General features: G+C 41.1%; 1 protein-coding gene across 2 annotated transcripts in view; it reads left to right on the top strand.

Moving 5' to 3' along the window:
• The first annotated feature begins 237 nt into the window (after positions 1 to 237).
• Positions 238 to 25256, top strand: part of LOC115023015 (neurocan core protein-like) — a 39239-nt gene continuing 14220 nt past the window's right edge. Inside the window, exons 1-12 of one of the 2 annotated variants that reach the window (XM_029454155.1) lie at positions 238 to 593; positions 10750 to 10829; positions 14562 to 14765; positions 15837 to 16019; positions 16584 to 16758; positions 17462 to 17589; positions 18196 to 18480; positions 18942 to 19085; positions 19208 to 19297; positions 19390 to 19547; positions 19780 to 19942; positions 23197 to 24327. In XM_029454155.1, coding sequence (XP_029310015.1) covers positions 10757 to 10829; positions 14562 to 14765; positions 15837 to 16019; positions 16584 to 16758; positions 17462 to 17589; positions 18196 to 18480; positions 18942 to 19085; positions 19208 to 19297; positions 19390 to 19547; positions 19780 to 19942; positions 23197 to 24327 — 2734 coding nt within the window. In that variant the 5' untranslated portion in view covers positions 238 to 593; positions 10750 to 10756. Of the gene's footprint in view, positions 594 to 10749; positions 10830 to 14561; positions 14766 to 15836; positions 16020 to 16583; positions 16759 to 17461; positions 17590 to 18195; positions 18481 to 18941; positions 19086 to 19207; positions 19298 to 19389; positions 19548 to 19779; positions 19943 to 23193; positions 24328 to 25256 lie in introns of both variants that reach the window. The other variant, XM_029454154.1, reaches the window with a different exon arrangement.

The following is a 25256-nucleotide window of genomic DNA, read 5'->3' as shown; positions in this document are numbered from 1 at the left end:
TGTAAGCTCATGGGTAAATTTGAATTGAATTCACAGACACCGGATCAACCTTTGAGGTTTATGTAGGAATCGGATTATGGTCATATAAAGTACACCCCCCCCCCCCTCTCCCTCTCTCTCTCACACACACTCCCACCCTCCCTCTCTCACCCACCCTGTGTTTCCCCCTCTTTGAATGGGGGCGCTGGAGCCGTCTGCCTGTCACCGCTTGCCTCTTTGTTCAAACTGATCTTTCTTCTCTCCCTCAGCATTGCTGTTGGCTAGGAGGGGGTCGGAGGCAGCACCTTGCTGTGTGTTTATGTGTGTGCATCTTTTCCGATCTGGCAGATATCAGTGTGTGAGGATGAACGGCGCATAGGCTGCAGCTCAGCGAGGAGAGGATAGCGTTGGAGAAGGAGTGAAAAGTCCAAGACGTGGAGCGCTTGTGCTCACACTCAACCCGGTCTCTTCTGCCTCTGCAAAGTGCTGTTTCACCCTTGTTTCGCCGTTTCGCCGTCTCTGCACCCTGTGGGAGCTTTGGGGAGCACCTGCACTGAGGCGCACACATTCCTGAGGATTGCACCATTGAGACGCGTCTTGGTTTGTCAGACAAGGTAAGAGGAAAGGCACGGAAATAATTTGCTTTCCATGCATGCTTTATGAAATGAATCATTTGGTTAGTGTGTGATATCTCAAGTCACCGGGTGGCAGGAGGCGCCTGAGAGCGCTCAGCTGCTGGAAGAGGAATTAAAGTGCGTTAATTTCTTGGTTACATTATAAAAACGCACTTTCGACAACAGAGCTTGCAATTTATTGATATTGTAGAGTTCTTTTCAAATTGCCCATCCTTGCCAAATCAAAATATATGCATATGCAAAAGGTAATAAGTATTTCCTGCGGACCAATCAACGCCTTTTCTCCCTGCACGATCACAGTCCTCAGCATTTGAGACACACACAAATCGCACCCGTTTGGGATATCTTTAATTATTAACGGGCCAAAGCTTTTAATATTGGTCTATATTTACGACCCATGTAGGGGCATGCATAAATCATCACCTTACCAAGTAACCTTGTTGGTGTGTCCTTTACATGGTTTCCTCTCTGGAGATGTCTTGTCTTCATAAGAACTTTGTTTTACATGCACACACATATTTTAAATCTTCCTGAACATATAATAACATCAAAAGAAACCAGAGGAGAGGGTGCCTTATGTTGACTGATGCAATTGTGAACAGGTGTTTGTGAAATATATTATGTAAATCAGAGTCATTTGGGGAACAAACAACATGTGTTGATTAACTGCCAAAATGAGATTGGTCCACCTCCAGAGCTGTCACCTGGGCATAGCATCAAAGACCGTTATGTATGGAACTGGATTATCAGTGATCACATAGTTTAAAAAAAATCTTTACATTAAAGTATCTGTGCCTTGTAAACTAAAATGATATGAAATGATGGTAAAATGAGTAATTGCCTGGTGCCAAGCAGGTGAATGGATCTTTAAAAGTCTTGTATTGATGTCTGCTCTGTAAACAAACACTGGCATGCACAAATCACAGTGAAGGGGGAGAACAGTTTGGGTCACCTTGACAAATGAGCTGTGTTGTCTGAGAATATGAGAGCCCCTGGAGCCCAATAAAGCCCATTCTGTTTCTATTCACCAAAAGACTCATGTCTTTTCTTCTTCAGCCTTGTTAGTGCAGCCACCACCAGCTGTGTGTCAGTGCAATAGAGCAGAATGTAGTTAACCAGGCAACGCCACGCTATAGACGAGCCCGAACTGTGGAAATGCAGCCCATGTGTGAGAGAGAGGATAGAGGAGAATAGTGAGGAATGAGGCTAAGAGACCCAGCTGAAAGTTTACAGCATGCATTTTTCATTCTGTCCGGATGTGTGCGTGTGTGTATTTGAAAAGGCATCCATGAACGCCGGCACCATACAGTTACAGTAGAGTTGTGTGTATGTAGATGACTGCACTCATACGAGCAGAGGGATCAGAGAGCCGTGTTGTGGGGAAGGAAAAGGTCTGACTAAAATAGAGTACAAGCTCAGTTCGGCTGCCTCGCTGTCTGTTGCTGCACACTTTGCACTTAATCAGCCTCAGTGTTGTTTATCATGTCTAACTCTGAGACGTCTGCAATTCCAGGAGTCACTTTGCATCAGTGGAAGATAAGAAAAATAAGTTATGTTAGTTGCTTTCAGATAGATGAAACGATGAGCCGATTTATCAATTAGTAGATCGACAGAAAAATAATTACTACCGTTTTAAATCACTGTTCGAGCAAAGATGCCAAACATTCCCTTGTTTCTCTTCGTACTTGTGAAGATTTGTAGCTTTCTTTGTCTTACTTGACCGTAAACTGTTTATTGTTTGGTTTTGTTGGACAAAAAAGTTTTTTTCACAATGTTATTAACAAAACCAAACCAGCAACTGTAGTTATTTTAAGCAAAAATGTCAAACATAGGCTGGTATCTTCTCAAAGATGATGATTTGCTGCTTTTCTATGTTTTATATCATTGTAAACTGAATATGTTTGTGTTTTGGACTGTTTTGGACTTTAAGACGTAACCATGGGCTTTAGAAAATTGTGGTGGGTATTTTTTACCATTTTATTACAATAATAACAATAATAATAAATAATATAAAAAATAGTTGTTAGTGTCAGCCGTACTGTAATTCTTCAGAATAAAATGAAAGAAAGGAATTTTCCCCCGCCTGTCATAAGTGGGCAGGTCTTCTTGTCTTGCTGATAGTGTATTTCGAATAGAAGCGAAAGTTCAATCTCAGTCAGGGTTCGGTATTATTTGCTATGGTATAAAAGTGCCCACTCCAATATGTCAGTCAGGTGATTATGGGGTCCTTCCCCCTCTAATAAAGTGTTAATACCTAACAAAATAACAGTATGGAAATGCAAATCAGCACCAGCATCAGTTTATATAGACGCTCAAAATAAGCTTCACCCCTGAATCAGCCACAGGCTTGTTGCATTATTGTTATGCTTAGTTTGAATCGGATGGTGATGTACAACGCATAAAATGTAAAAGACTTCTCTGTTGTAGTTTGTACGAGCAGCAATTTATAAATTGACGATCCAACTGTGAACTAGACTGTGAACTAAAGTGGGAATTTTATGATCTCTTTGAACTTTGTGGTCCTTTTACAGCCAAAAGGGGAACAGGCTTTAGACTAACAATGACTTCACAGTGACAGGAGCTAAAACTGTCCATGTTTTCAGCACTGGACAGCTCCCAAATCTCAAAGCTTAATGGTCCGAGCACAATTTGTCAAATAGAAAAAGAGCTGTGAATGTTTTGAGCTGCTGGATGGAAACGTAATGTCTCCCTCTCTCCCTGGAATATTGGAACCCGAGTGAGTCCCCAGCCGCCATAACCCAAAAGGGATTGGACAAACCGATCCATCAATCAACTCCAGTCTTTAGCCTGGGAGGGACTAAAGCAGCCCACCAGGCCAATCATTACAAGAGTAGATGAGACCACAGCTGAACAGCTCACCCACACAAAGAGAAAGGTCCCTCTCTTTGTCTTTGGCCAGAGGCTCTGCTCTAAGGTAGTGACTGGTGGAAGACAAATGTTTGGCTTTGCAGTCGGCTAAGAAGAAGCTCTTTAAGGCAGCACCAAAGTTGTGTCTGCCTCTTCAACACAGAGAGAACTAGAATGATTAGTCACTCTCAAGAGGTAGCTAACAGTCATTGCGGTTGTTATTTCTTTAACATGTTTTTTTATCCTATGTCATGCACCCTCACACTTGATGTGAGAATGAAGAGATGCAGAGCCCTGCTGCTTGTGGTAAACAGAGCTCTCTGATTTTTTCCGTCTTTCCTCACCTCGTTGATATTCCACAGACTCAGCACACCATTAAAGATGGGGAATTTTTGGATGAAGACCAACCACCGTGCATGCACGACTTTGTTTGTGTCTATTATTCCATGTAATTTAACAGCTACTCTGTTTTCTTTCTCACCACCTTTCCCTGTGGATGAAACTGTGGTTGTGCTGTGGTGGCCTGTTTATGGAAGCTTTCACGATCATGTGTGTGTGTGTGTGTGTGTGTGTGTGTGTAGCTATAGTCTAATATACTCAAGATGAAAGCTGCGTCTCCTGCACCTGATCCTTTATTGACTTTGTTACCAAGAGCTAACCTCAGAACCTTCACCTTTGACCTCTGGTGCCTTCATAACACAGCTGGCGCAGAGGCTACTTACGACAGCCCCATATATTTGACCACAGGCCCTAAAATCATTATCCCCTTCAATATTTCTGTTTACTTAAACAAACATTTTACCTACACTACAAGCCGCTCTAATAATTTTTTTAATAATAACAATGGATCAAATGAATGGTATATGAAAGGGGTCCTTCAGCGGTGTGTTTTAGTATCTTTCAGGTCTTTGTTTTGGCTCATCAGCTTCCTGGCAGGAGGCAGGAGGCAGGCAGTTATCTTTTCAGTAAAAAAGCTCTAAAAACCCACCATACGCTACCTTTTCAATCTAGCACCAAATGACAGAGAAACAAAGTAAGTGACCAGCTGGTGAACATAGTGGAGTGTTTGGCAGCTAAAGAGCCCAATAGTTCCCTCAGGAGTTGGTGGAGACCAAAAACAGAGCAAACAGCACAGTGAATATTAGACCTATTTGTCAGTTGGCCAGAAACACGACTTCAAATGAATACTAATGTGTCAGCTTGATGTGTAAATTAGACACACAAATACATTTTTTAATTAAAATGAAATTTGCAAACTCAATTGCATATCGACTTATAGAATTTGCCATAGCCGTGCCTCCAAGTGGCCAAAACTTAAATTAACACAGGTTTATAGAAGACCTTTGACAGTATTTAGTTCATTCTTTCATTTACATTCTGGTGTACTACACATATAATAAGGTATGATAAGTTACTTTGAAAGGACCAATGGAAACCAATATATACCAGAACAAAAAGACTACATACATGACATGTTAGGAATAGTAACAATCTAAATACAATTAAAGAGTTAAAAGTGTGTTGTTAAAAATGTTTTAAGTCATAATTATCTCATACTAAGTTAGTATACGTTTTTTAATATATATATATATATATATATATATATATATATATATATATATATATATATATATATATATATATATATATATATATAGTATATGTATATGTATATATCAATGTTCACTTTCTTTTATTATTCCTGAGGAAAAATTGTTTACAATGTTTACACACATCAAATCTGCTTGTATTTCTTTCTTAAGTCTTTCTTTAAGTACAAACATGTTCCTCTTCCAGTACAAGCTTCAATGGTAACAAATCACTTGATGTTGCTGTAAATGTGATCCTTTTTGATGCATTACAGAAAAAAGCGATGATTGATTCCACCGAGGTCACTTTCTGGCGCTCCCTGGTTTCTATTTCCTCTAAAAGCTGTTACATTACTTCTCACATATTCATATGCGGCTCCCTCATAATCAAATGCATTTAAATAGATTTTTTTTGTCCGACTCATCCGGCATACATACACTGTATCTAACGTAGTCAAACCTACACCTTATATGTACACACAACTAAAACACGCATACGACGGTGACAGGAAGAAGCTGATAAGGAAATGGTGGAGAGAGAAAATTAGCTTATCTGGAATCATCTGCTGCAGGTCTGCTGAGTGTCGCTCCACAGCAGCTGAACAGCTCAGGAAGTTGGTAACAGATGGATGTTTTAAGACCTGTCAATCTCTCGCAGGTATGCACAAATTGGTGATACATGCATTAAACATCACATTGGTGTGTTTCCTCTTGGGTTGCCGTTCAACACTGAATAATTAAAGAAAAGAACAGGAAAGCTGTAACTACCTACTTACAGTTACGACAGGCCTTACTCTCTTTTTCACTTGTCGGTTGAGGAGCCTTCAAAGTGATCTAAATTGCCTCCTCTCTGCGCCTTACTGCACACACATATAGCCAAATCTTAAGTTGGCCTCTCCTAAGCGAGCCGGTTTAAATAACCTCTGTCTCAATGGCCAGTGAGATCAATGGTGTCTGTGTGAGAGGAAGAAGTTTGTAATCTTGAATCCGAGGGACCAGCCTTACAGGGTCTGCTCTCCATCTGAAGCTAGCAGAGCTGTATGAGTTATTAGTTGCTTTGAGTGTGATTAGTCACCACACACCGAACACAATGTGTATGTGTGTGTGTGTGAGAGAGAGAGAAAGTGTGCATGATGCATGAATGGAGCAGGAAGTGAATACCTGATTCAGCTCCTTTTCCTCTAAGAGCGTTCCTTTTTCTGTTTTTAATTTCTTAAGCAATTAATGTTCATGCTCTCTGGTTTAATATCTTTTTTATGGCACCAAATCACCGATGCAACATACCACCACTGTATTTTCTTCTGTCTTCATGATTCATTAAAGAACATTGTGACTGTGTAAGTGCACAGAAGTTCAAATTTCTGCCACAAATCTATTCAGGATGCAGCAATTTTGCAATCAGCAAATTAAGTAGAATTATGAAGCTTCCAATGCAGCGTTTCTGAGCAGCTTTCATCAGGGCGGTGTAGTATTGTCACGACGGTGATAAAATGACCTTCCTTTCATTCCTCTTCCTTCATCTTCTTCCTCTCCCAGCTCACCACTTTGTCTGTCACTCATCCGGAGCTGTTATTCTGCTGTTCACGCCGCCGCTCTCGGGAGGTAATAGGTTTGTTAGACATGATTAAAGAAAAGAGAAGGAGAGAAATCACCTTCTCCTGTCAGGTCCCAGGAGGGGGATACAAGACTGACAGTTTGACTCCTTACGGTAAAACTGGCTCTGTTGTAACAGTACAGATTTGTCTGAAGTCCTCTGCCTCTCTTTTTAAGTATATTATATTTTTAGACATTAATTCTGCTGCTTCCTCTTGTCATCATGCTGTTGCCCAAGAAAGATTTTGGAACTTACTGTAAAAAGAAACTTGTCATTTTCCCAAGAGGCAAATAGAGCTTGAGTTCTTTCTTTTAGGTGGAGAAAAATATTCTGTCAAATTCCAGGCAGAAAGAAAAAACATCATAATGTCTTTCATTGCTTCTGTGGGCTATTTGGTTTTTGGAGATACACTCCAGCAACATTTCACGTACGCATTGCTTTGTCCCCAAGTGAAACGTATTGTTTGAACATACGAAGAATAAAACCTTACCCAGGTATGTTTTTCTATAGTAATACATGAAGCTTATTTGTTGTCTTGACTTCAACAGAGCCAGCTGCCAGTTTGTGTGATTTAATGCATGTAGCCAGAAAGCAGAAGTTGAGACTCAGTGACCTACCTTGTGCACTGGCTGTGGTTTGATGTGGGGCTTTATAGTATCTGTACCATTACAGCGGCATGTGTGTGTGTGTGTGTGTGTGTGTGTGTGTGTGTGCGTGTGTGTGTGTGTGTGTGTGTGTGTGTGTGTGTGTGTGTGTGTGAGTCATGAATCAACATGGGACCCAACCTGGCCTGATTAAGTAAACCTTTGAAGTCTGCGAACACACTCACACACATACACGCACATGCACTTCAATGTAGCATGATGGAGGCATTGTCAGCATAAAGCTGTCGTGCTGTGCTCACAATCACAATTTATCTTACAGCAGCCGACATGATTTCTTCCACACTTTTCATGTTTTTTTTTAATGCAATTTTCCCACCAACTGCAGAACCGAAGGAGATTTGGGTCGAGGGGCCCTGTCTTGCCTGCGTCACGATGAACATGAGGCCAGTTGGTCTCCTGCTTTAACAGATTGACAGCTTAGTGCTGAGCTGTAATGTAGGTCTGCCAGCCTCGTCTGTTAGCTCTCTTTGGATCTCTGTCACTCCGTTCGTCGGCTCTTACAATGAGCTGAAAATGCGTCCTATTCAGACAACATCGTGAAAATGTGTCGGATGGACATCCACATTGAAGTCCACTGAAGCATTTTAGAGACTTCTGGCTCTTTTCTCCTCAAGACACAGCTGTGCCTGTGAAAGTGAAGAGGGGGCGATTTAGAGGGAGGCGTTCACGACATCTGATGTCTCCTCCTCAACAAAAGGAGGTGCTGGTTAGTATGCGGCTGGTGTGATTGGATGGCCGGTGCACTGTATGTTGTAAATCCCCTCTGGTAAAACTTTGAATGGCGGCTGTCTACAGAGCACACAGTGTTGTAAGTTGTATAGCATCCATAGAGATGTCCATAGGCTGAACTCTGTATTCTGTTGCTGTGGATAGTGGTTTCTGGGCCCCTGCCAGTCCCAGGTTTTCCAATACAACACTCTCTAATGCTCTGCGCTTACAAGACTGGGCAAACTCCTCGGTGTCATGACCCTCTCCAAGCCTTTAGAAATCTCTTGTCACCCACCCAGCTAGCTCAACCAATGGTTCAGGCCTTCAACATGCAAAGAGTCCAATGGCTCGACCCCAATCTGTCACAGCCCATCACAAGGTCTTGACCCACCTTCAAGATGGGTTGCCTCAAAGTGTGTGGCACAGCGGGGTCTCACCCGCAGCAGAACCCCCCCTTTTCCAGAGTCCAGACTTGGTTGCCCACCATTAAAAATCCCTCAACAAATTGTTGTTTAATGGGAGTGTAGTTTGGCAGGTGTCACAGAGTGCTTTACTTATCTGGGAGGAATGTTTCTCTTTGCCTCACACGCTCCAGTTTTATACGGTTGAAGGTTTTACTGCGCTTTCACATGGTCAGAGAAGAGAGCGACCATTATTCCTGTAATTTATAAAGGGTTGAACTGGTGTTGCATAATCTTCTTTCTGAGTATCAGGGATGCTGGTGGCATGAGTCGCTGTTACCTTGGTGAATGCAAAGAGGTCTTTTGCTTTACTGGATAAATTATTTACTTTATGTAACTGAGATCTAGACAGTCCAAACATGTTGGACTAATTTCTGCTCAAACTCTTCATATGGTCTATTGCGAGCCTCTGTTGATAATGCCTGTGTAGTCAGGAAGGTATAAAGAACCAATACTTTGTGAATGAATGAGTTGTTTGTGTTGCTTGAACCCCTCCTTAAAAAGAGCATTATAAAGCAAAGCGTGGTTTCTTCAAACAGCATGCTCTCCTCTTCTTCTTCATTTCATACCGATGCGGGGCAATAAAACTCTGTCTCAGACGTCTCAGACGTCTCAGACGTCTCTCCATTGAGCTGAGAAGATTTGGGCCCTCAGCCAAATCCTCTGGCAAAGTCAGCAGCTCATTTCTGATGTGTGGTAGGATTTCCTCAATATGTTGTGCAATAGGAATGCACCAGAAGCGCCTTTTTCACTGCAGTGTATTAACACTTAAATCCAATTGTTTACTTTTGGAGCGGCTGTCGTAAGATTCAAACATGTTTTCTTCCTAAGATATATCAGTCTGAGTGTGGTTTAACATCAAATCAGACCTAACATTGTCTGATGGCCAGTTAATAAGACCAGTGCTGGATGGTAATGTTTGTATTAGTTAAATATGCAGCTGTTGCTCAGGTAGTAGAGAGAGTGAAAATAGAAATGGCTGTGAGAACAAAGACTGCTAAATGGAAAGCACTGAATACAAGCCAGTGAGCTGTGTCTGGGCCTCTAAGTGCCCTTACAGATGCTGTATTGTTTATTTTATATTACAGTATAACACCAATATATACAATGGCTATAATACATTACCTGTCCCTGCCTGTAATACTGTGTGCATTGTACTATATCACCTTATTTGACTGTCATTTTCTATTCAAGGATTCAGTGTTCAAGGCCATTTAGGGGTATCTATTTTATAGGTGTGACCACAGTGCAGTGACTCAGTGAGAGAAAAATGAAATAAATCATGAATACATTTGCTCATTTAAAAACCTTGTGAAGGTCAGAATTTCTTTTTGTGTCAAGATTTCATGCTGCTGCTCTGACACCTGTAGATGCCGGATAAATCTCAACTTGTGAAAGCTGCTTTCATGGTCGACGGCTCTTCAAGATGAGTGACATGTGTGTCTATGTGTGTGTGCGAACATCACCAACAGAGTTAGAAGAGGGTGGTACTTTGGATTTTAGTTGGTCTAATTAGTTTTGAAGAGGTTTTTGTCAACCAAACAGCTGTGCAGCTTTTTTCTGGCACACACAGCAGCAAGCTTCACTTCGTCTGTTCAAACACAAAAGTCACCAACAGTTTCACTTGACAGAAGAAATGACTGCCTTTATTTCCTACTTTTACTCACTCACCAATTACAGTAAGGTCCAGCACTGTGGGGTTCAATGAAGCTGTAACTTAAACGGACTAATTCAGGACAATACCCAATCTACTGTACCTGACTGTAGGTTTAATGATAGGTATTACAGTCCAAAATAAAATCAATTATGGTTTTTAGTATAAAATTACAGCTTGCATGGTGCAGAGAAACAGACTTTATGTTACAAAGTTGTTGGATTCACGTATTTTCTTCTTCCTTTTTGTATACAGCAAACATATTTTAGTTTGTCTTCGAGGGAAAAAGCATTTTAATGATGAGGGTGACAACCCTGGAGACGGATGCATGCACAAATGTAGTAATATTTTATAATAAGCTTACATTTTGGAAGATGGAGACACAAATAAGTCAAATATTTGCAACGTAACCGAAAGATAAACACATATTTACAATAAAAAAACATGAACAATATTGTCTGGAAGCGTCTTGGACACTGTGTATAAAGTTTCATACCTTGAATTTCATCCTCTACTTAGCACCTATTCTGTTTTCCTTCTCGATCCGGCCTCACTGCTCTACTTCCTGTTTTCTTCCCCTTTGTTTCTCTCTGTAGGTTCAGGATGGAGCTCAATCTGGGTGCAGCTGGGCGGCAGATCCACTTTGCTCTTATGCTGCTGCTCTATTTAGGCTCGGGTAAGTTTTCTGTCTCCTATCTCCACTTGTTGTTTATTTTAAAACTGCTCCATTTCCAGGTCCTGCAGACATGAAGAAAGACAAATTGTAACAGATAATGTCTGCATATAAGTGGGTTCAGTGAAAATAAAGAGGGAAGGATCAGCTCGTTTATCTATTATGCATAATTCATACTTACATGAGAACCTCTTCGACTTCTCTATATCGCTGCTGGACCACAGCAGGTAAAACAACATTATAATTATTCAACACGGAGCCAGTTCATGAAACTTTCACATAATGCTGAGCGTCAAACGTCATGTTCGACCTTGGAGACAGCAGTTGACCAAAAACAATCACCTCAAAGTCTGTTCTGGAGCTAAATCTATCTGCTGATGAAGATCTTGAGGGCAGATTGTTTTTTCTTTACCTTTTACATATGCTGTTTGCAACACCAAGTCAAAGGCAATTTAAAAAAACAAAACAAAACAGCGTTAAATTCGGAATAAATAGAAAAATAATCTGTCACAAAACGCAAAGGCCACCAGGGTTGAAAAAAAAGAAACAAAACATTACAAATGATCACTGAAGAAGGAAGCTATAATATATTACTTATTATTTAAAGGTAAACATCAGCTTATAGACAAGAATACACAAGACAGGTCTGCACTAATTCCAGTGTTGTAAGTGAGAGCTGACATGCTGAGGATATTTGCAGACATGCTCGGTGGGACTGAACTGGATCAACTACGGGCCCATTTCTGCGAGTGTAGTCAACCATCTGTTCCATTACAACTATGCATAAAATTCACAATTATAGAAAAAAAAGACAAAACATCTCAGAGCAGCAGGTCTCTGGTGGATAGTATTGCAGGTTCGAGGTCCCACGTGAAGCCTGCTGACTGCCTGTAGTAAAGATAAATTCCTCTCCTTTATTACTTTTCCTGCAATTGTTATTCCTGATGGTAGCTGGTCAGCCTGGTTTTCATTAAATGGGATCAACTGCATTCTCACTTCCAAAATGAACATTACTTTACTTCTCATTATGTTCTGACAGCAGAAAGGTTTTACTCCACACCTAATCTTGTTTTTTTTCCGTGTTTGTCGCACAATCCAACTTCCAAAAGTAAAGAAAAGGATCTACCTATGACTTAATTTCATAAACAGGATTGGAACTTGCTATTACTCCCATACTCAAGTACTAGACAACATTATTGTGTTTCATGTTGCTCTAAAGCTGTTTAAAAAGCTATATTTTGAATCACAACAAAGTTGCCCTTAAGCAGTCAATAAAGTACCACAATAAACCAAACTGGGACATCTGGATAACATAATTTACTCTAAGAGTTGTAATGATGGGCAGCTGGCACACAGTGTACCAGGTTAATGGTAAATCCTGCACATCAATCTTCTCTGTACATTCTGCTAACAAGAACAAGTGAAATTTAAAGCTGTTTATTTTGGATTGAAAAACTTGGCAACTCCTTGGGATGGTCTCACAACTCTGTGGCAGATGCACATTGCCAGCAAATGTCAGATAAATATATGGTCGAATGATATTTCCTGACTTCATGAGTTAATAAGAATCACCTGAATGAGCCAGTAAACCTTAAAGTTGTGCTCGGCTGCATTTCTTGCAGTTGGAGGAGCCTCTAAAATGGGATCATATTATAAGCCGGATGATGTTCGTATGGTAAATGTGAACCTAGCGCTAGCAACAAATTAGCTTAGCATAAAGACTCAGGCAGAAACAGTGTGTGTACTAGCCTTTTTCTCGAGCATTGAACAGAACAATACTGATTATTTCACATGAGAAAGAAATATTAGTTTTGTTGACAACAACTGAGCAAACCGCAGGGAAGACTGTGAGATGCAGTTAAAAGCTACAGAAAAAAACCCAAGGTCAAAACTGCAAATGTATGCTCAGCATTTTAAATATAAACCACTATATCCTTTGTTGCTGTGGTAGTTAAAAAAAAGTATTTCCTTATTATTTGTTTGTGGGAAACGTTTTTTTTGGCATGAAATTATCAAATTGAATTAACCAGCACAGTCGATTCAGTTTAATAAACATTGATATCTGCCTTGAAAACCCCCTTGCAGTTTAGAGCTTATAGACTCTAGACAAGGACTGACAGGAATAAGAGATGGCATCTGTTAATGACAGAGAGAGTCCTTTCATGTCACTAACAGCTCTCTCTTCCCCTTTTGAGGCTTTTCTTCTTTTGTGCCATCTGTCACCACCATGCTATGGGGTGCACTTGTCATCCAAAGTTTTTCTATTTCCTCCATTCAGTTTTTCTTAGACTCCTCCTTTTCCTCCATGTTCATCTGTTTTCTCTCTCTTTACTCTCCATCCCTCTCTCATTCCCGCTCTCTGTCTTGTTCTGGCTCTTGTGCTTTTCCCTGGTATTTGTGATTCTGTGATTACATCTGATTTGGGGGGAAGGCAGCCGAGGCGCTCTTCAGCACAGAGACATGCTCTCAGGGGGTTCAGCTTGTGAAAGCCGTCCAATCTAAATGCAGATGGAAATATCTTTTGGGGATTCAATTCCTCCATGTGCAAAAGGCTTTGTTTTTTTTACACAGGTTCTCGTTACGCTCATATTAGTTTTCTACACGTTGATGCATTTGACTAATAGTGAAATCTTTGAGCAAATTTGCTTTAAGCTCATTAAATCTTTCTGATTATGTCTTCTGCCTATTTGTTGTTATTCTGCCAGAGACTGTCACGCCTCAGTCGATGTTACTCCTTGATTTTGTGAGCAGAAAGTGCTCATGAACTTACAATGGATTATTAATGGGTTTATAGTTAGATGATTGTTTTTCAAATTAAATGAGTAAAACAACAACAACAAACACATTTAATTCAACGCCCTTTCACAAGCTGTTTCTGGAGATTTCAACCACATTTCACAAACGTCATTAGCAGATAGAGTATGTTCAGTTGTCATGGCGATAGCCCAGTTGTCATTGTACTATGCAAATAAATGACATTTAAGGAAATTAACTTTTATGGTTAGAAAAAATAAAATGTCAACTGTCTACAAAATAAAAGAAAATACATTAAAATAATCTTGTTTTGGTTCAGTGACGTGCACAGAGTATAACGCCTGTCTGTACAGGTGATCCTGTTGTCATGGCTACATTGAACCTTTATGTCATGGCAACCAGACAGAGTGCTGATATCAATCTGCAGAGCCGTGAACCTGCTTCTCACTGACTTAACAGTGATGCCTCTCTTCCCATAAAATAACTTCAAATTCATTTGTTTGAGTGACATCTGGAATCATTTCTGAGAGCAGAGACTAAACTTAGGTTAGGTATAAAAGTTGGAGCCACTGTGGTCACGTGTGTGTTTATGCTCTTGTCTGTGTGTGTATAATTGTGTGTGCGTGAGCGGCTGGGATCCTTATAATGGTTCAGCGTCATGTTCCTTTGCTGGAATGATAAAACCAGTTCCTCGAACTTGCGTGAAAACTTGATTCTGAAATTGCTAATGAATCCCTGAGGGTCTTGTTACTGTAGCAGACACCTTAGTTAGCAGCTGCAGTACAGCCGAAACTTTCTATACATCTCCTCAACTGCTTGGTCTAGAATACTGTGCGGCATTTATTCTATAAGCAAACACCAGGCTTAGTCATGTCTGTCAGAAAGAAGACATCTGCAATAAAAGGTTTTCTTCCCTTTGTCCTCCAACATATTTAATTTCATAATCTAATTGTGTTCTGTTGTCTTGTTCGTCTTCTCTAGGTGCAGCCTCTTCCATAGTTAACATGCGTAGGATCACTCATCCTACAGTACAACAAACTCTGGCAGGCAAAGCCGTCCTCCCCTGTGTCTTCACCCTCCAGACGAGCTCCTCCAGCCAGCCTCTCCACCTCCTGTGGACTCGCATCAGGGTACCAGCAAAGGGAGAGGACGCTCCTCTGGAGCAGATTGTGCTTTCTGCTAAAGGTAAAACTAGGAGATGAGGATCTGGTTCAGAGGGGGTTTGAGACCTTCGTTACTCTACTTTACTCAGTCACATCTCAGTGCGTAGAGAGTAAACCTCAAAAGTGCACTAATCAATATTTTCATATTAATAGTGGATCAAACTATGTGTATGTTCACATACAAAGATATGTTTATATGTATCTTGGATCACCCGACTCTGCAGCTCTCCTCACCTTCAAGGTATTTAAGGAATTAATCTGAAGGCCTTATAAGTAAAACAATGGCTAAGAACTTAACAAGCTGACAATGGCAGCTCCTGGAATTAAAATGAAACTAATCCTCTTTGGGTTTCCTCTGTAGCTCTAAATGCTGCGAACCTCCCTTCGTGGAAGGATTGTAGAAAAGTCAAAGCTAGGCACATATTGAATTCCTCCCCCATCGAAGTTTTGGAGGCTTTCAGTTCATTGTTTTGCTTTTACAGCCCACAACTTTACTGCTTTGGTTTTTTACTGCTCTCATCAAGCTGGTTTTCAGATGCAGCAGGCAGCTGTTTTCAGTGAAATATCATTAACAAAGTTACAGATGGAAGCTGGAGTGAGTTTATTACTGCAACCTGAACCACTCAAACTAAAGTTGATTACAATTTTGTTTGATTTACATTTCCTTTCCTTTAATGTAAAATGTTAAAGACTAAGCAACAATTAAATTTTGAAATGAAAACCTAATTTAACTCAAAAACTGAGCTGATCTGCTTCATCAGGACTGTGTTGGATCACATTTAGATTAAAGTGTTCTTAATCCTGATTGGTCCACGGACATCACTTTGTTCCAACTGAGCCCCCTCCACTTCCAACCAGTGGGAAAAGTAAAGACAAAAACACAAATACAGAAGTTGTTCGTGGGAAATAACCTCAACTGTGTTTGGCAGACAATTGTGTGTTGACACAGGACCCAGTCACTAATAGTAAGAGGCCGAGAAGATATGTTTGCATGTATTTTGGATCCTTTATGTTAAGTTCATGTTTTATCTCTAAAATCTGCCAGATGCCAATAGACACTTATAATGAAGAAACCTCTCTTTCTGTGCCAAAGGTGATGTAATCAAGGTGAATAAGGCTTTCAGTGGCCGCATCACGCTGCCAGGATACACTGCCAATCCTCTGAATGCTACCATGGAGATCTCCGGTCTCCGCACCAACGACTCAGGCACTTACCACTGTCAGGTTGTCATGGGTAACGACTATGAGAGAGACACTGTGCCCCTGGTGGTCTCCGGTAAGTGCAGCAACCACTGACGGGAGATTTCATTGGGAGAAAAGTTTAGTACCCAAAGGACACGTTTATACTTATACTGCGGCAACATTAACACACAAAATGCTTTTAAATTCTCTTTCCAGCTGAATGTATTCTGTTTTATTGCAGTCCAGGCGTGCTGTGCTAATGTAAGAAAGATAATGGCAGCTTGAAAACAGGAACACAGCTTTGTTGTTTAATTAAACATTATTAACATTGATTCACCATGTCAGAATCATAATGACTTCATTCATGTAGCTTACTGCTCTGTGTGTGTGTGTGTGTGGTTTATGCTATCTATTTTCCACTTGAGTAATTGTGTCATTCTTATTATTTATTATTCTTATTCTTAATTAAAGAGTTTGGACTGAATTCTGTGAAATTTCAGCCGAAACTCACAAATTGTTAGATTGATTGGTTTGTGGCCACGACATGTTTATTGGTTTCATCCCACTGATTTATTGATTTTAAACTGGGTTTTGTTGGCATATCTTTCAGATACATTCACAAACACCTCACCACTTGTCCCTGTGTCTACACGTGTAGGTGTGGTGTTTCACTATCAGGTTCCCAGCACCAGGTACGCCTTCTCATTCACCGACGCCCAACGGGCCTGCCAGGAAAGCTCGGCTCAGATGGCCACACCTGCCCAGCTGTGGGCTGCGTATTACAACGGTTTTGCCAGCTGTGCAGCCGGCTGGTTGGATGATCAGACTGTTCGGTGAGGAGACGGTCAATAACTTCCTTCTGCGAGTCCCACACATGTAGTGTTGCTCACTCGTTTTGTGCTTTGAAGCAGGGCTGCAACTAACGATTATATTAATTATTGATTTATCTGCAGATTATCTTCTCAATTAATTGATTAGTCCAGGTTTTAATATTTACTTGCTTGTTTTGCTTGACCCCCAGTCCAAACCCCAAATATATCATATCATCATAGAAGCCAAAGAATTGTCAATCGACCAATCAATTAAACAACTGCTTGTTACAGCTGCTCCGTTTTGAAGACTGCTATATATGTTTTTAATATTTATGCCTGTTAATCTTTAATAGGAAGTCATTTGTTTTGCTATATGTAAAGTTTGTTCCCTCACTTCTTCTCTTCTGCTGTCTCAATTAATATTCAGTTCTTCTGTTTTGTCACCTCATCTGCTTTAGATTCATCTTCTTCTTTTTACCACAATGGTTTAATTGCTGCTAATTGTATTTTAATTGATTCTACACTCTTGCCCTTTAAAAGAGATTGCAAATAAGAATGTAATGTAACTGACATTTAAAGTGTTAATGAGAATAAATGCTTCTATATGTGAGCGGAGACAATGTTCATACTGTATGTCCACAAGACATTGCCACTTATTCACTCTGATTAGTAAAACAAAAGAGGTTCATTCCCGTCTATGACTCCCACATGTTTGTTTCCGCAGCTATTCTGTCCAGTTGCCAGAGCTTGGTTGCTATGGACACAAGGAGTACTCCGCTGGAGTGAGGAATTATGGGAAGAAGGACCCGAAAGAGCTGTTTGATGTGTACTGTTTTGCAAAAGAGCTGGATGGTACACACACACACACACACACACACACACACACACACACACACACACACACACACACACATACACACACACACACACACACACACACACACACACACACACACATCACACATCAAAACCTGTCACAGCTTTTGGCTTTACACTGATGTTTGCATCATAATCTGTTATAATATTAAAGAACACTTTCAATAAATCCAGTGAAAAGACAAATAAAACCTTGCTATTAACAGCTGTAAGTAGTCTACAGCAAATACACCAATTGCACCTGTTTGAGTTACCTTTGCTAAAAACTGCAGTGCCCAGTTAAATGAGCATATACATACGTCTATACATACATTTATTCTGTTGTTAAAAATGTACGTCTTTAATAGCAACCAATGGGCTTGGGGCTGAGTGCCACGTACAAAGTATTAAACCACATTGTTGGTTTTGGTCTTACCACGGGACTTGTTGAGAGAAACAAGAATCTAGAATATCACCAGGTTTGTCCTTTAAGATCCATCACATACAACAATGGGATGTGTAATTTCAAAGCATATGTATTTATTTAACCCAGGTGTCTCCTGCTTCTGCTTCGTGACAAGTTCTCATGTCTCTGTCCACCAGGTGAAGTGTTTCACTCCTCGGTCCCAGGCAGGCTGTCTTTGTCTTCAGCCTCCGACCGCTGTGTGTCTCTCGGGGGGCAGCTGGCCACAGTGGGGCAGCTTTATCTGGCCTGGAAGGCCGGCCTGGACAGCTGCGCCCCGGGCTGGTTGTCTGATGGCAGCGTCCGCTACCCCGTGACTTGGCCTCGCTCGGACTGTGGAGAAGGCCACCTGGGAGTCCGCACCGTCACACCCAACAGCACCACTGACAACACCACAGCACTATATGATGCTTACTGCTACAGAGGTATTGTACCGTAAAAGGAAAACCACTGGCTGCATGAGCATAGTAATTTTGTTTATGGAAAAGGAGTGCATTCAATTCAATCATTACTGATGGATTGGAAAGGTTAAGTGCTGGACAAAAGTAAAACTGTGGAAGCCTTGAGTGCTGTTAAAGTAGTTACAGTACAATGACAAAAACATCACTGCTGTAGCTATGGCAACAATGATTTTGGATCCAAGTATCTATCCCACCGGCATGTACGGTATCTATGAAACTTCTGGATTGACAATAGCAGTGGGAGAGACATAAAAACACAAGAACAGGATGTGTTGAAGTTATCCAGATGCTTAGCTTTTGTTTTGTGTTGATTGATATCGGCCAATTTCTGCTAAATTAAAACACAGCAAAGCTTTGAGACAAGCTGGATAAAAACCTTCAGGGATAGCCATGTCAACAGCAAATCTCTTCAACTTATTTCCCAGGTAAAGTGAAGGATTCAAGCTCCATCGCTCAGATCTACTCCTCCCTGTGGAAGCCCTGGAGCTACCTCACAGACTCAAGTGATGCTGACTCTACAGGGACCGGCAGTCCCGACGTGACTACACAGCAAACCACCACTGCCAGAGGTTTTACATTTGTCTACGATTAGAAGAGATGTAGCGGCATGAACCAGCTGATTAATCAGAGAATCAGAAAACACATACAGTAAGATTGAACTTGTGATTTCTTTGCAAACACATCCTTGCAGCATCCTCAGATGGCAGTGATGTTTCACCTTCAAACTGGACGGGATTGGTTGACCTTGAAGGCGAGGCCGCCCTTCACAGAACTGATGCTTGTAAGGCTGATGTCTAATCTTGATTTAATTATGTGTATTGATCACATAAGAATGTGGATATGTGCTGATAATCTAACTGATTGTGTCCTCAGCCTCAGACCCCTGGTCTTCAGAGTCTTCAGGGTCATTTGTGACCCTCCAGCTAATCCCAGGACAGAGCATCTTAGACTGGGGAGAGCCGCTGGAGCCCAGCCCCGACTCAGATGAGTTTCTCCGACCACCAGTCCAACCTACTCCTGCTGACAAGAAGGTTGGTCTTGGTTTAAACCAGAGCTGCAATGATTAATCAACCTATCGATTAGTTGATTAATTTTCCTTCCAAAAAAGGCAGGAAATGCTGTTTTCAGCCTTTCATATTTGAGATTTCCCTCTCCCTTAAGTATTAGTTGAAGCCCTAGTTTGAGCTTTTATTTTGATATTTAAAAAACAGAAACAGCATTACTGAGCCAGCTACGTTTCTGTACATCCACTTGTTATTTTAGGTGATCTCAAAGATCGTCAAGTCCATTTGGAAGCCTTGGAACTACCTGGCGGGGACTGGAGATGAGGAAGGAACCCAATCACCGAGTGGAGAGGAAGGGGAAGAGGAGACGACCACGAAAAAGACAGAGGAGGGGTCAAATCCAACCAGGGCAGCATCACCAAGTGAGATTTATACTGTTTCTGATGTGTGAGCTTAAATGGCCTATCATCTGGGCTTAACCCCCTGAGAGAGCTTATGAGCATTTCTGTAAATTCATTCAACCTTTATTTATAGTCCAGAGGTCATTGAGGGGTGCCGCCATTTACAATGACATTGAGTCAATTACAACAAAGAAGAAAAGGAAAAACAGAGCAATACTGGCAATACTGTTTTAAAATTAATAAAAGCCATTAAAACTTTCCAATTAGGGAAAAACATTTAGATACAAAATGTAAAATATAATACATTTATTTAAAACAATTACAAGTAGGGGTTGGGAGGTTTAAGATCAAAATGTCCAAAAGGTAAAATTTATTTTAAGTAGCTGCTGTATTTTGTTCCAGGAGTTAGGAGCACTAAAGTTAAAAACTGTTTTTGAAGTTCAGACCTAGCTTGTGGAACACGAAGCAAGAGCCAGTCAGGAGAGCACATCTGATAAAAAGACGATAACAAAGGAAAGAACTGTGGGAACAAACGTTGGTAATTTAAAGATTAAATTGTTTATTTTTTTAGATGTTTCTGGTTCTGTCTCACTTTCATCCACATTTAGCTGTCCACTGACAGCTTTGAGCATACTAAATTTAGCAAGTGTTTACATAATAAAGAACACATTTCTCTTAGTATGTAGACTGGAATAGGGACACATCCACATGATTTGAGTAATAACGCAACCAGAAGGCTTGATGTCAGTGTGTGTTTATGAGCAGTATTCTGAACATATTGCTGTGGAGGCACTAATTGGCTCAGGTCTGTGATGTAGTGGAAACATCAGCTGGGCAACACAACATGATTGTACATTAATACATTAACAGTACAAAGAAGCCCCATGAATGAGATTCATTAGAGAAACACATAAATAATAAAGGGTAACTGGGAGGGCAGCATCAACTCTTCTGAAAGGAATAGCTTGAAGTCTCTCCGCAGCTCAGGCTGGCTGTCCTGTAGGGCCACTAACGAGCTGCGATTGACACCAGGCTGGCAGCTGACGAGCTACAGCTCAGATTTCCCTCATATTGGGATACAACATTTGTTTTTAAATGTAAATGTAAAATGTATTATTATTATTTAACTGTGACTGTGACTTGTCATTGACCTGCAATTATTTGGAAAAAAAACAAACATAAAAGCTAAAACCATTCCCCAAGGCATTATTAAAGAATATAACAAGCTGTATGGTGTCTACTGCGCAGCCGCAAATCTGCCGTGCAAGCATTAAAGTCAATGCCTAAAAAATTAATTGCAATTTTAATTAGATAAATTCTGCTTCAATTGAATAGAGCAGATGAACAAGTCAGATGAAAATCAAATGGTAACACAAGCAAATGCTAGTGGTAATCACTGATATTTATCTTTTCAGCTTAATAAAAAAAGGTAATTTGCATATTTACATAATTGTAGCAGTTAACCATAACCAAATGTGCAAAACATTTATTAATAAGTCTTCTAACAGGGCTTCAGATGTAGCATTATTATAATCCCTCAAAATCTCTTGAATTAATTTCATAGCCTATATGTTACTGTATATGTTGTAAAGTAGGCCTAGGACATTATATGGGGAACAGCATTGTACTTATAGTGGTCTTCAGAAGCCTGAGGAGATTCAGGTTTATGTGGATTGACGCTGTTGTTACACAGCGTGTTGTTCATTGCTGTTAGAGTACAGTTATGATGAGGTTTCTACAGTAAATACATCTGAACTGAAAACCAGGGGCGTCACCTCACAGCCACAGTCATTGAAAAACGTTATTGAGAGTAATACCTGTATTTACAGTTTAAAAGTCTTATTCACCTATGGTTTGGTTATACTGTCTTATTTTAAGCCTATATAGCCTAAAACTTTGACTTTTTCTGCTTGAACTCTCCCAGCTGACAGAAGGAGACACTCTAGACATAAGGCATATACAGACAAAACACTGTGTCACCTTGACACCTGCCAGAGGTGAGAGTATAGGTACCTTCATCTGAACTTCATTCAGTATCTCTTTCCAGCAAACTAGTGGATTTGCATTTGCAAATGTGAACCCTGTTTGTTGCAATAAAGCTCAGACAGACAGATGCTCTCTGTGAACTCATGATGGGGAATTTCCCACAATATACCACAGTATCAAGATATGATGTGATGATTTCATAACTTTAGATTTCAGCACATCTCTTCCAACAGTAAACAAAACAGTTTCAAATTCATCCAAAATGAAGCAGACCTAATGCCAAAACCACAGGCAATAACTGAATAGAAATTCTCTATGGCCCCTTTAACAAATGCTCCGTGGAAGACAAATGCCTATCTAGTTATACAGTTATATCCATGCAGAGACACAATGTCTTCCTTGAGCTGGATGCCCATTATTAACACTGAAGCACAGGCGTCGGGAGTTGAACAAATCAGGTTTTCTTCAACCTGTGCTCCTCTTTCCTGTGTTTCAGGGGTTTGGCAAGTTTCCAGGTCTTTATGTGTTGGATGTGAATGAAAGTGGTTTCCAAATGGCAGACATCTCTGTTCAGTGTTTGTTAAAACTGTGTTACAGAGACGTTGATTCATCTCTGAGGCTGAGGTCTTCAGTTTGATTCTGTTTGAGTATATGTTTCTTTTGTCCAGGGAGGTTTGAGGCCTTCGCCCATGTCTGTTTTGTCTTCATTTATTTATCTTTGGTGGTTAACAGTGGCTGTTTTGAATGAACAGTTCCATATAGTTAAGCATCAAGTTGAACATATCTGAGATCTAAGAATAAACGAGCTGATAATTAGCTGTATTTAGGACTTTGATGTTGACATCAGAAACAGGTCATTACAGTAACTCTGATATGTTTTTTTAAAAGCTCACACTTACACTCAGTGCTAAACGTTAGACATGTCAAACAAACACCTTCTGCTAATTGGCAACAATTCTATACTCACCTGTCTCACTGCCTTTGTTTAGACATCCCTTATGTAGTGTTCTCTGGTTAATGTTAATAATGTTTAACATACTGTACAGGGAAATGTTCAGATCTTTTCTTTAGATGTTTTTCTTCACAGTGTGCACTGGTTTGCATGTTGATCCTATTGAAGTGTAGACGGTGCTAGAACACAATCAGCTGACGGACGGCTCAGACATCTTAGAAGTGTTTGTTTTGTCTCCCTTGGCAAAGCAGAGAGAATCCATAAGATGAGTTTTGTTTTGTTCGTCCGCTGACTTCACTCTGTCTTTTCTTTTTTGTTTGTTTTGTGACCTCAGCAGGTTTGTCTTCTTGGGAGAGTTCATGGTTCACCGGTCCCTCGAGGGAAAACTCTACACCAGCCAGTGAAGAATCTCCCACTCGTCTGGTATCTAGTTTGGCCGCCTCCAGTAACTCTATGACTACTGAGAGCACCAAGAGGTGGGAGACTTCAGAGATGCACTCGTCCACTGCCTCCAGCTCTGCACCCGAAATCACCTCATCCAGCGGGGAAATATGGGTCCGTGTTGAATCGAAGACTACAACCCAGCCGGGAGACAAGAGAGAGGAGACGGTGACCTCCAGAAGCAGCGGCAGAGGAGGCAGAGGAAGGGGGAAGAAGAACAGAGGGGAGGACAGGAGCAGAGGAGAGGATAAGGGGAAAGGAGAAGATGAGGGGAGTGGAGAAATCACCAGCGCGGAAGCAAAAGGAGAGATTCAAGTTTCACGTCGACCAGTTGATACAGGCAAACCAAGAGAAAGATCCAGAGAAAGATCTAGAGAGAGGGGTCACAGGAAGGGACAGACCACCACTACCATGACGACCACCACCACTGCTAGTCCTCTGGAGCTCACTGTGATGACCACAACTGGGTCGGAAAGCACTGACTTATCTACATCTGAATCCCCGTCCACATTGCCAGCAGAAACCTCATCGCCATCAAACTCACCAGATCCAAACCAATCCCTCTCCTCCTCTCCACCCCCATCGGTGTCTGTTACTGCGTCCCCATCTCCATCCTCTTCTCAAGCATCCCCATCTCTTTCCCTGTTTGAATCTCAATCTCCCTCCCCATCCCCAACTTCCTCACCTCCATCTAATTCCCAAACCCCATCCCTCTCGACCTCACAATCATCACCCCGTGCCTATTCGCCGTTTCAAACCGGCGGATCAGGAGAACCAGCTCCATCTACTCACCCGCACAACCAGGACAGCTCCAGTAACCCCCTGACATCGTCTCACTGGGTCCCAGTGGAGAGAGCAGTTCTGAACAGCTCTATGACTTATCCTCCATTACTGTCAGGACCCCCAGATGTGGAGGAGCCTGCCTGGTCTCACACTGTGGGTTCGGGGGCCCCGTTACCTGGCAACATGGAGGAGGAAAGCAACAGAGGGGGAGTCAACATCAGCACCATAACTCTCAGCCCAACAGGTTAGCATTGCATGTCTGTCCTCAGATGTTTCGTCCTCCTGTTGGTAGGCTTTATTTGATTTCATATGTGCATCCATGTATCTGTATATTCATTGTAATTAATGAAAGCAGTATTTTATCGATATTTGATAGCCTTAAAGGATCATTCGGATTTATTACTTCTTGGGTCTTATTTCTGCAGTTTTACATAATTTCTATTGACAATAGTAAGAATATGTGGACCCGCTGCGTCACTGTGAGGACTTGCAGTCATCAACAGCTAAGCAAGCAGGCTGTTCTTATTCACTGTTCATACTTATACCTACGATTAGTAATGCACTGTAATTCATATATAGGCTAAGCCATGTAATGGGCCAGTACGTGCAGGGCTGTCTCTAAGGATGAAAACACTCAGGACTTTCACAAAGGAGGACGTTGATTTTGTCCCGTGTGTAACCAAAGGTCAACGTGTACTTATTTGAACTTACTTTTGGTATAACCTATGTATTTAACTAACGGAAATTACCTACGTTACTTCACATAAGTATGCTACTTATCCTTTCCCAAACCTAACAAAGTAATTTTGTTGCTTAAACTGCACTGCAGGGGCTTGCTCGAGTACAAAGTAACTTTTCGTCACTTTGACATCATACAAACCGTTGTATGACGATACTTTGAAGCTAGCTGTTGATGGTCCAAATACAATACATTTGTAGCTTCTACAAGTAGCTTGTTAGCTCAGCTTAGCACACAGACTGGAAACAGGGGGAAGCAGCTAGCCTGGCTCCGTCCAAAGGTAACTAAATCTGCCTACCAGCACCTCAACAGCTCACTAATTTACTCATTGTCTCTCAAAATTGATTTGTCAATACAACAATTTATTGTTTCACATGGGATTATGTACCAGACTTTTTCTTGGCTAAGAGCCGTGGCCAGCAGCTGAGGCTCCA

This window comes from Cottoperca gobio, chromosome 17 (assembly GCF_900634415.1).
Source record: "Cottoperca gobio chromosome 17, fCotGob3.1, whole genome shotgun sequence".
Classification (NCBI taxonomy): Eukaryota; Metazoa; Chordata; class Actinopteri; order Perciformes; family Bovichtidae; genus Cottoperca; species Cottoperca gobio.
Note: the sequence above shows the minus strand (reverse complement) of the source record. Positions and strands in the feature narration are given on the sequence as shown.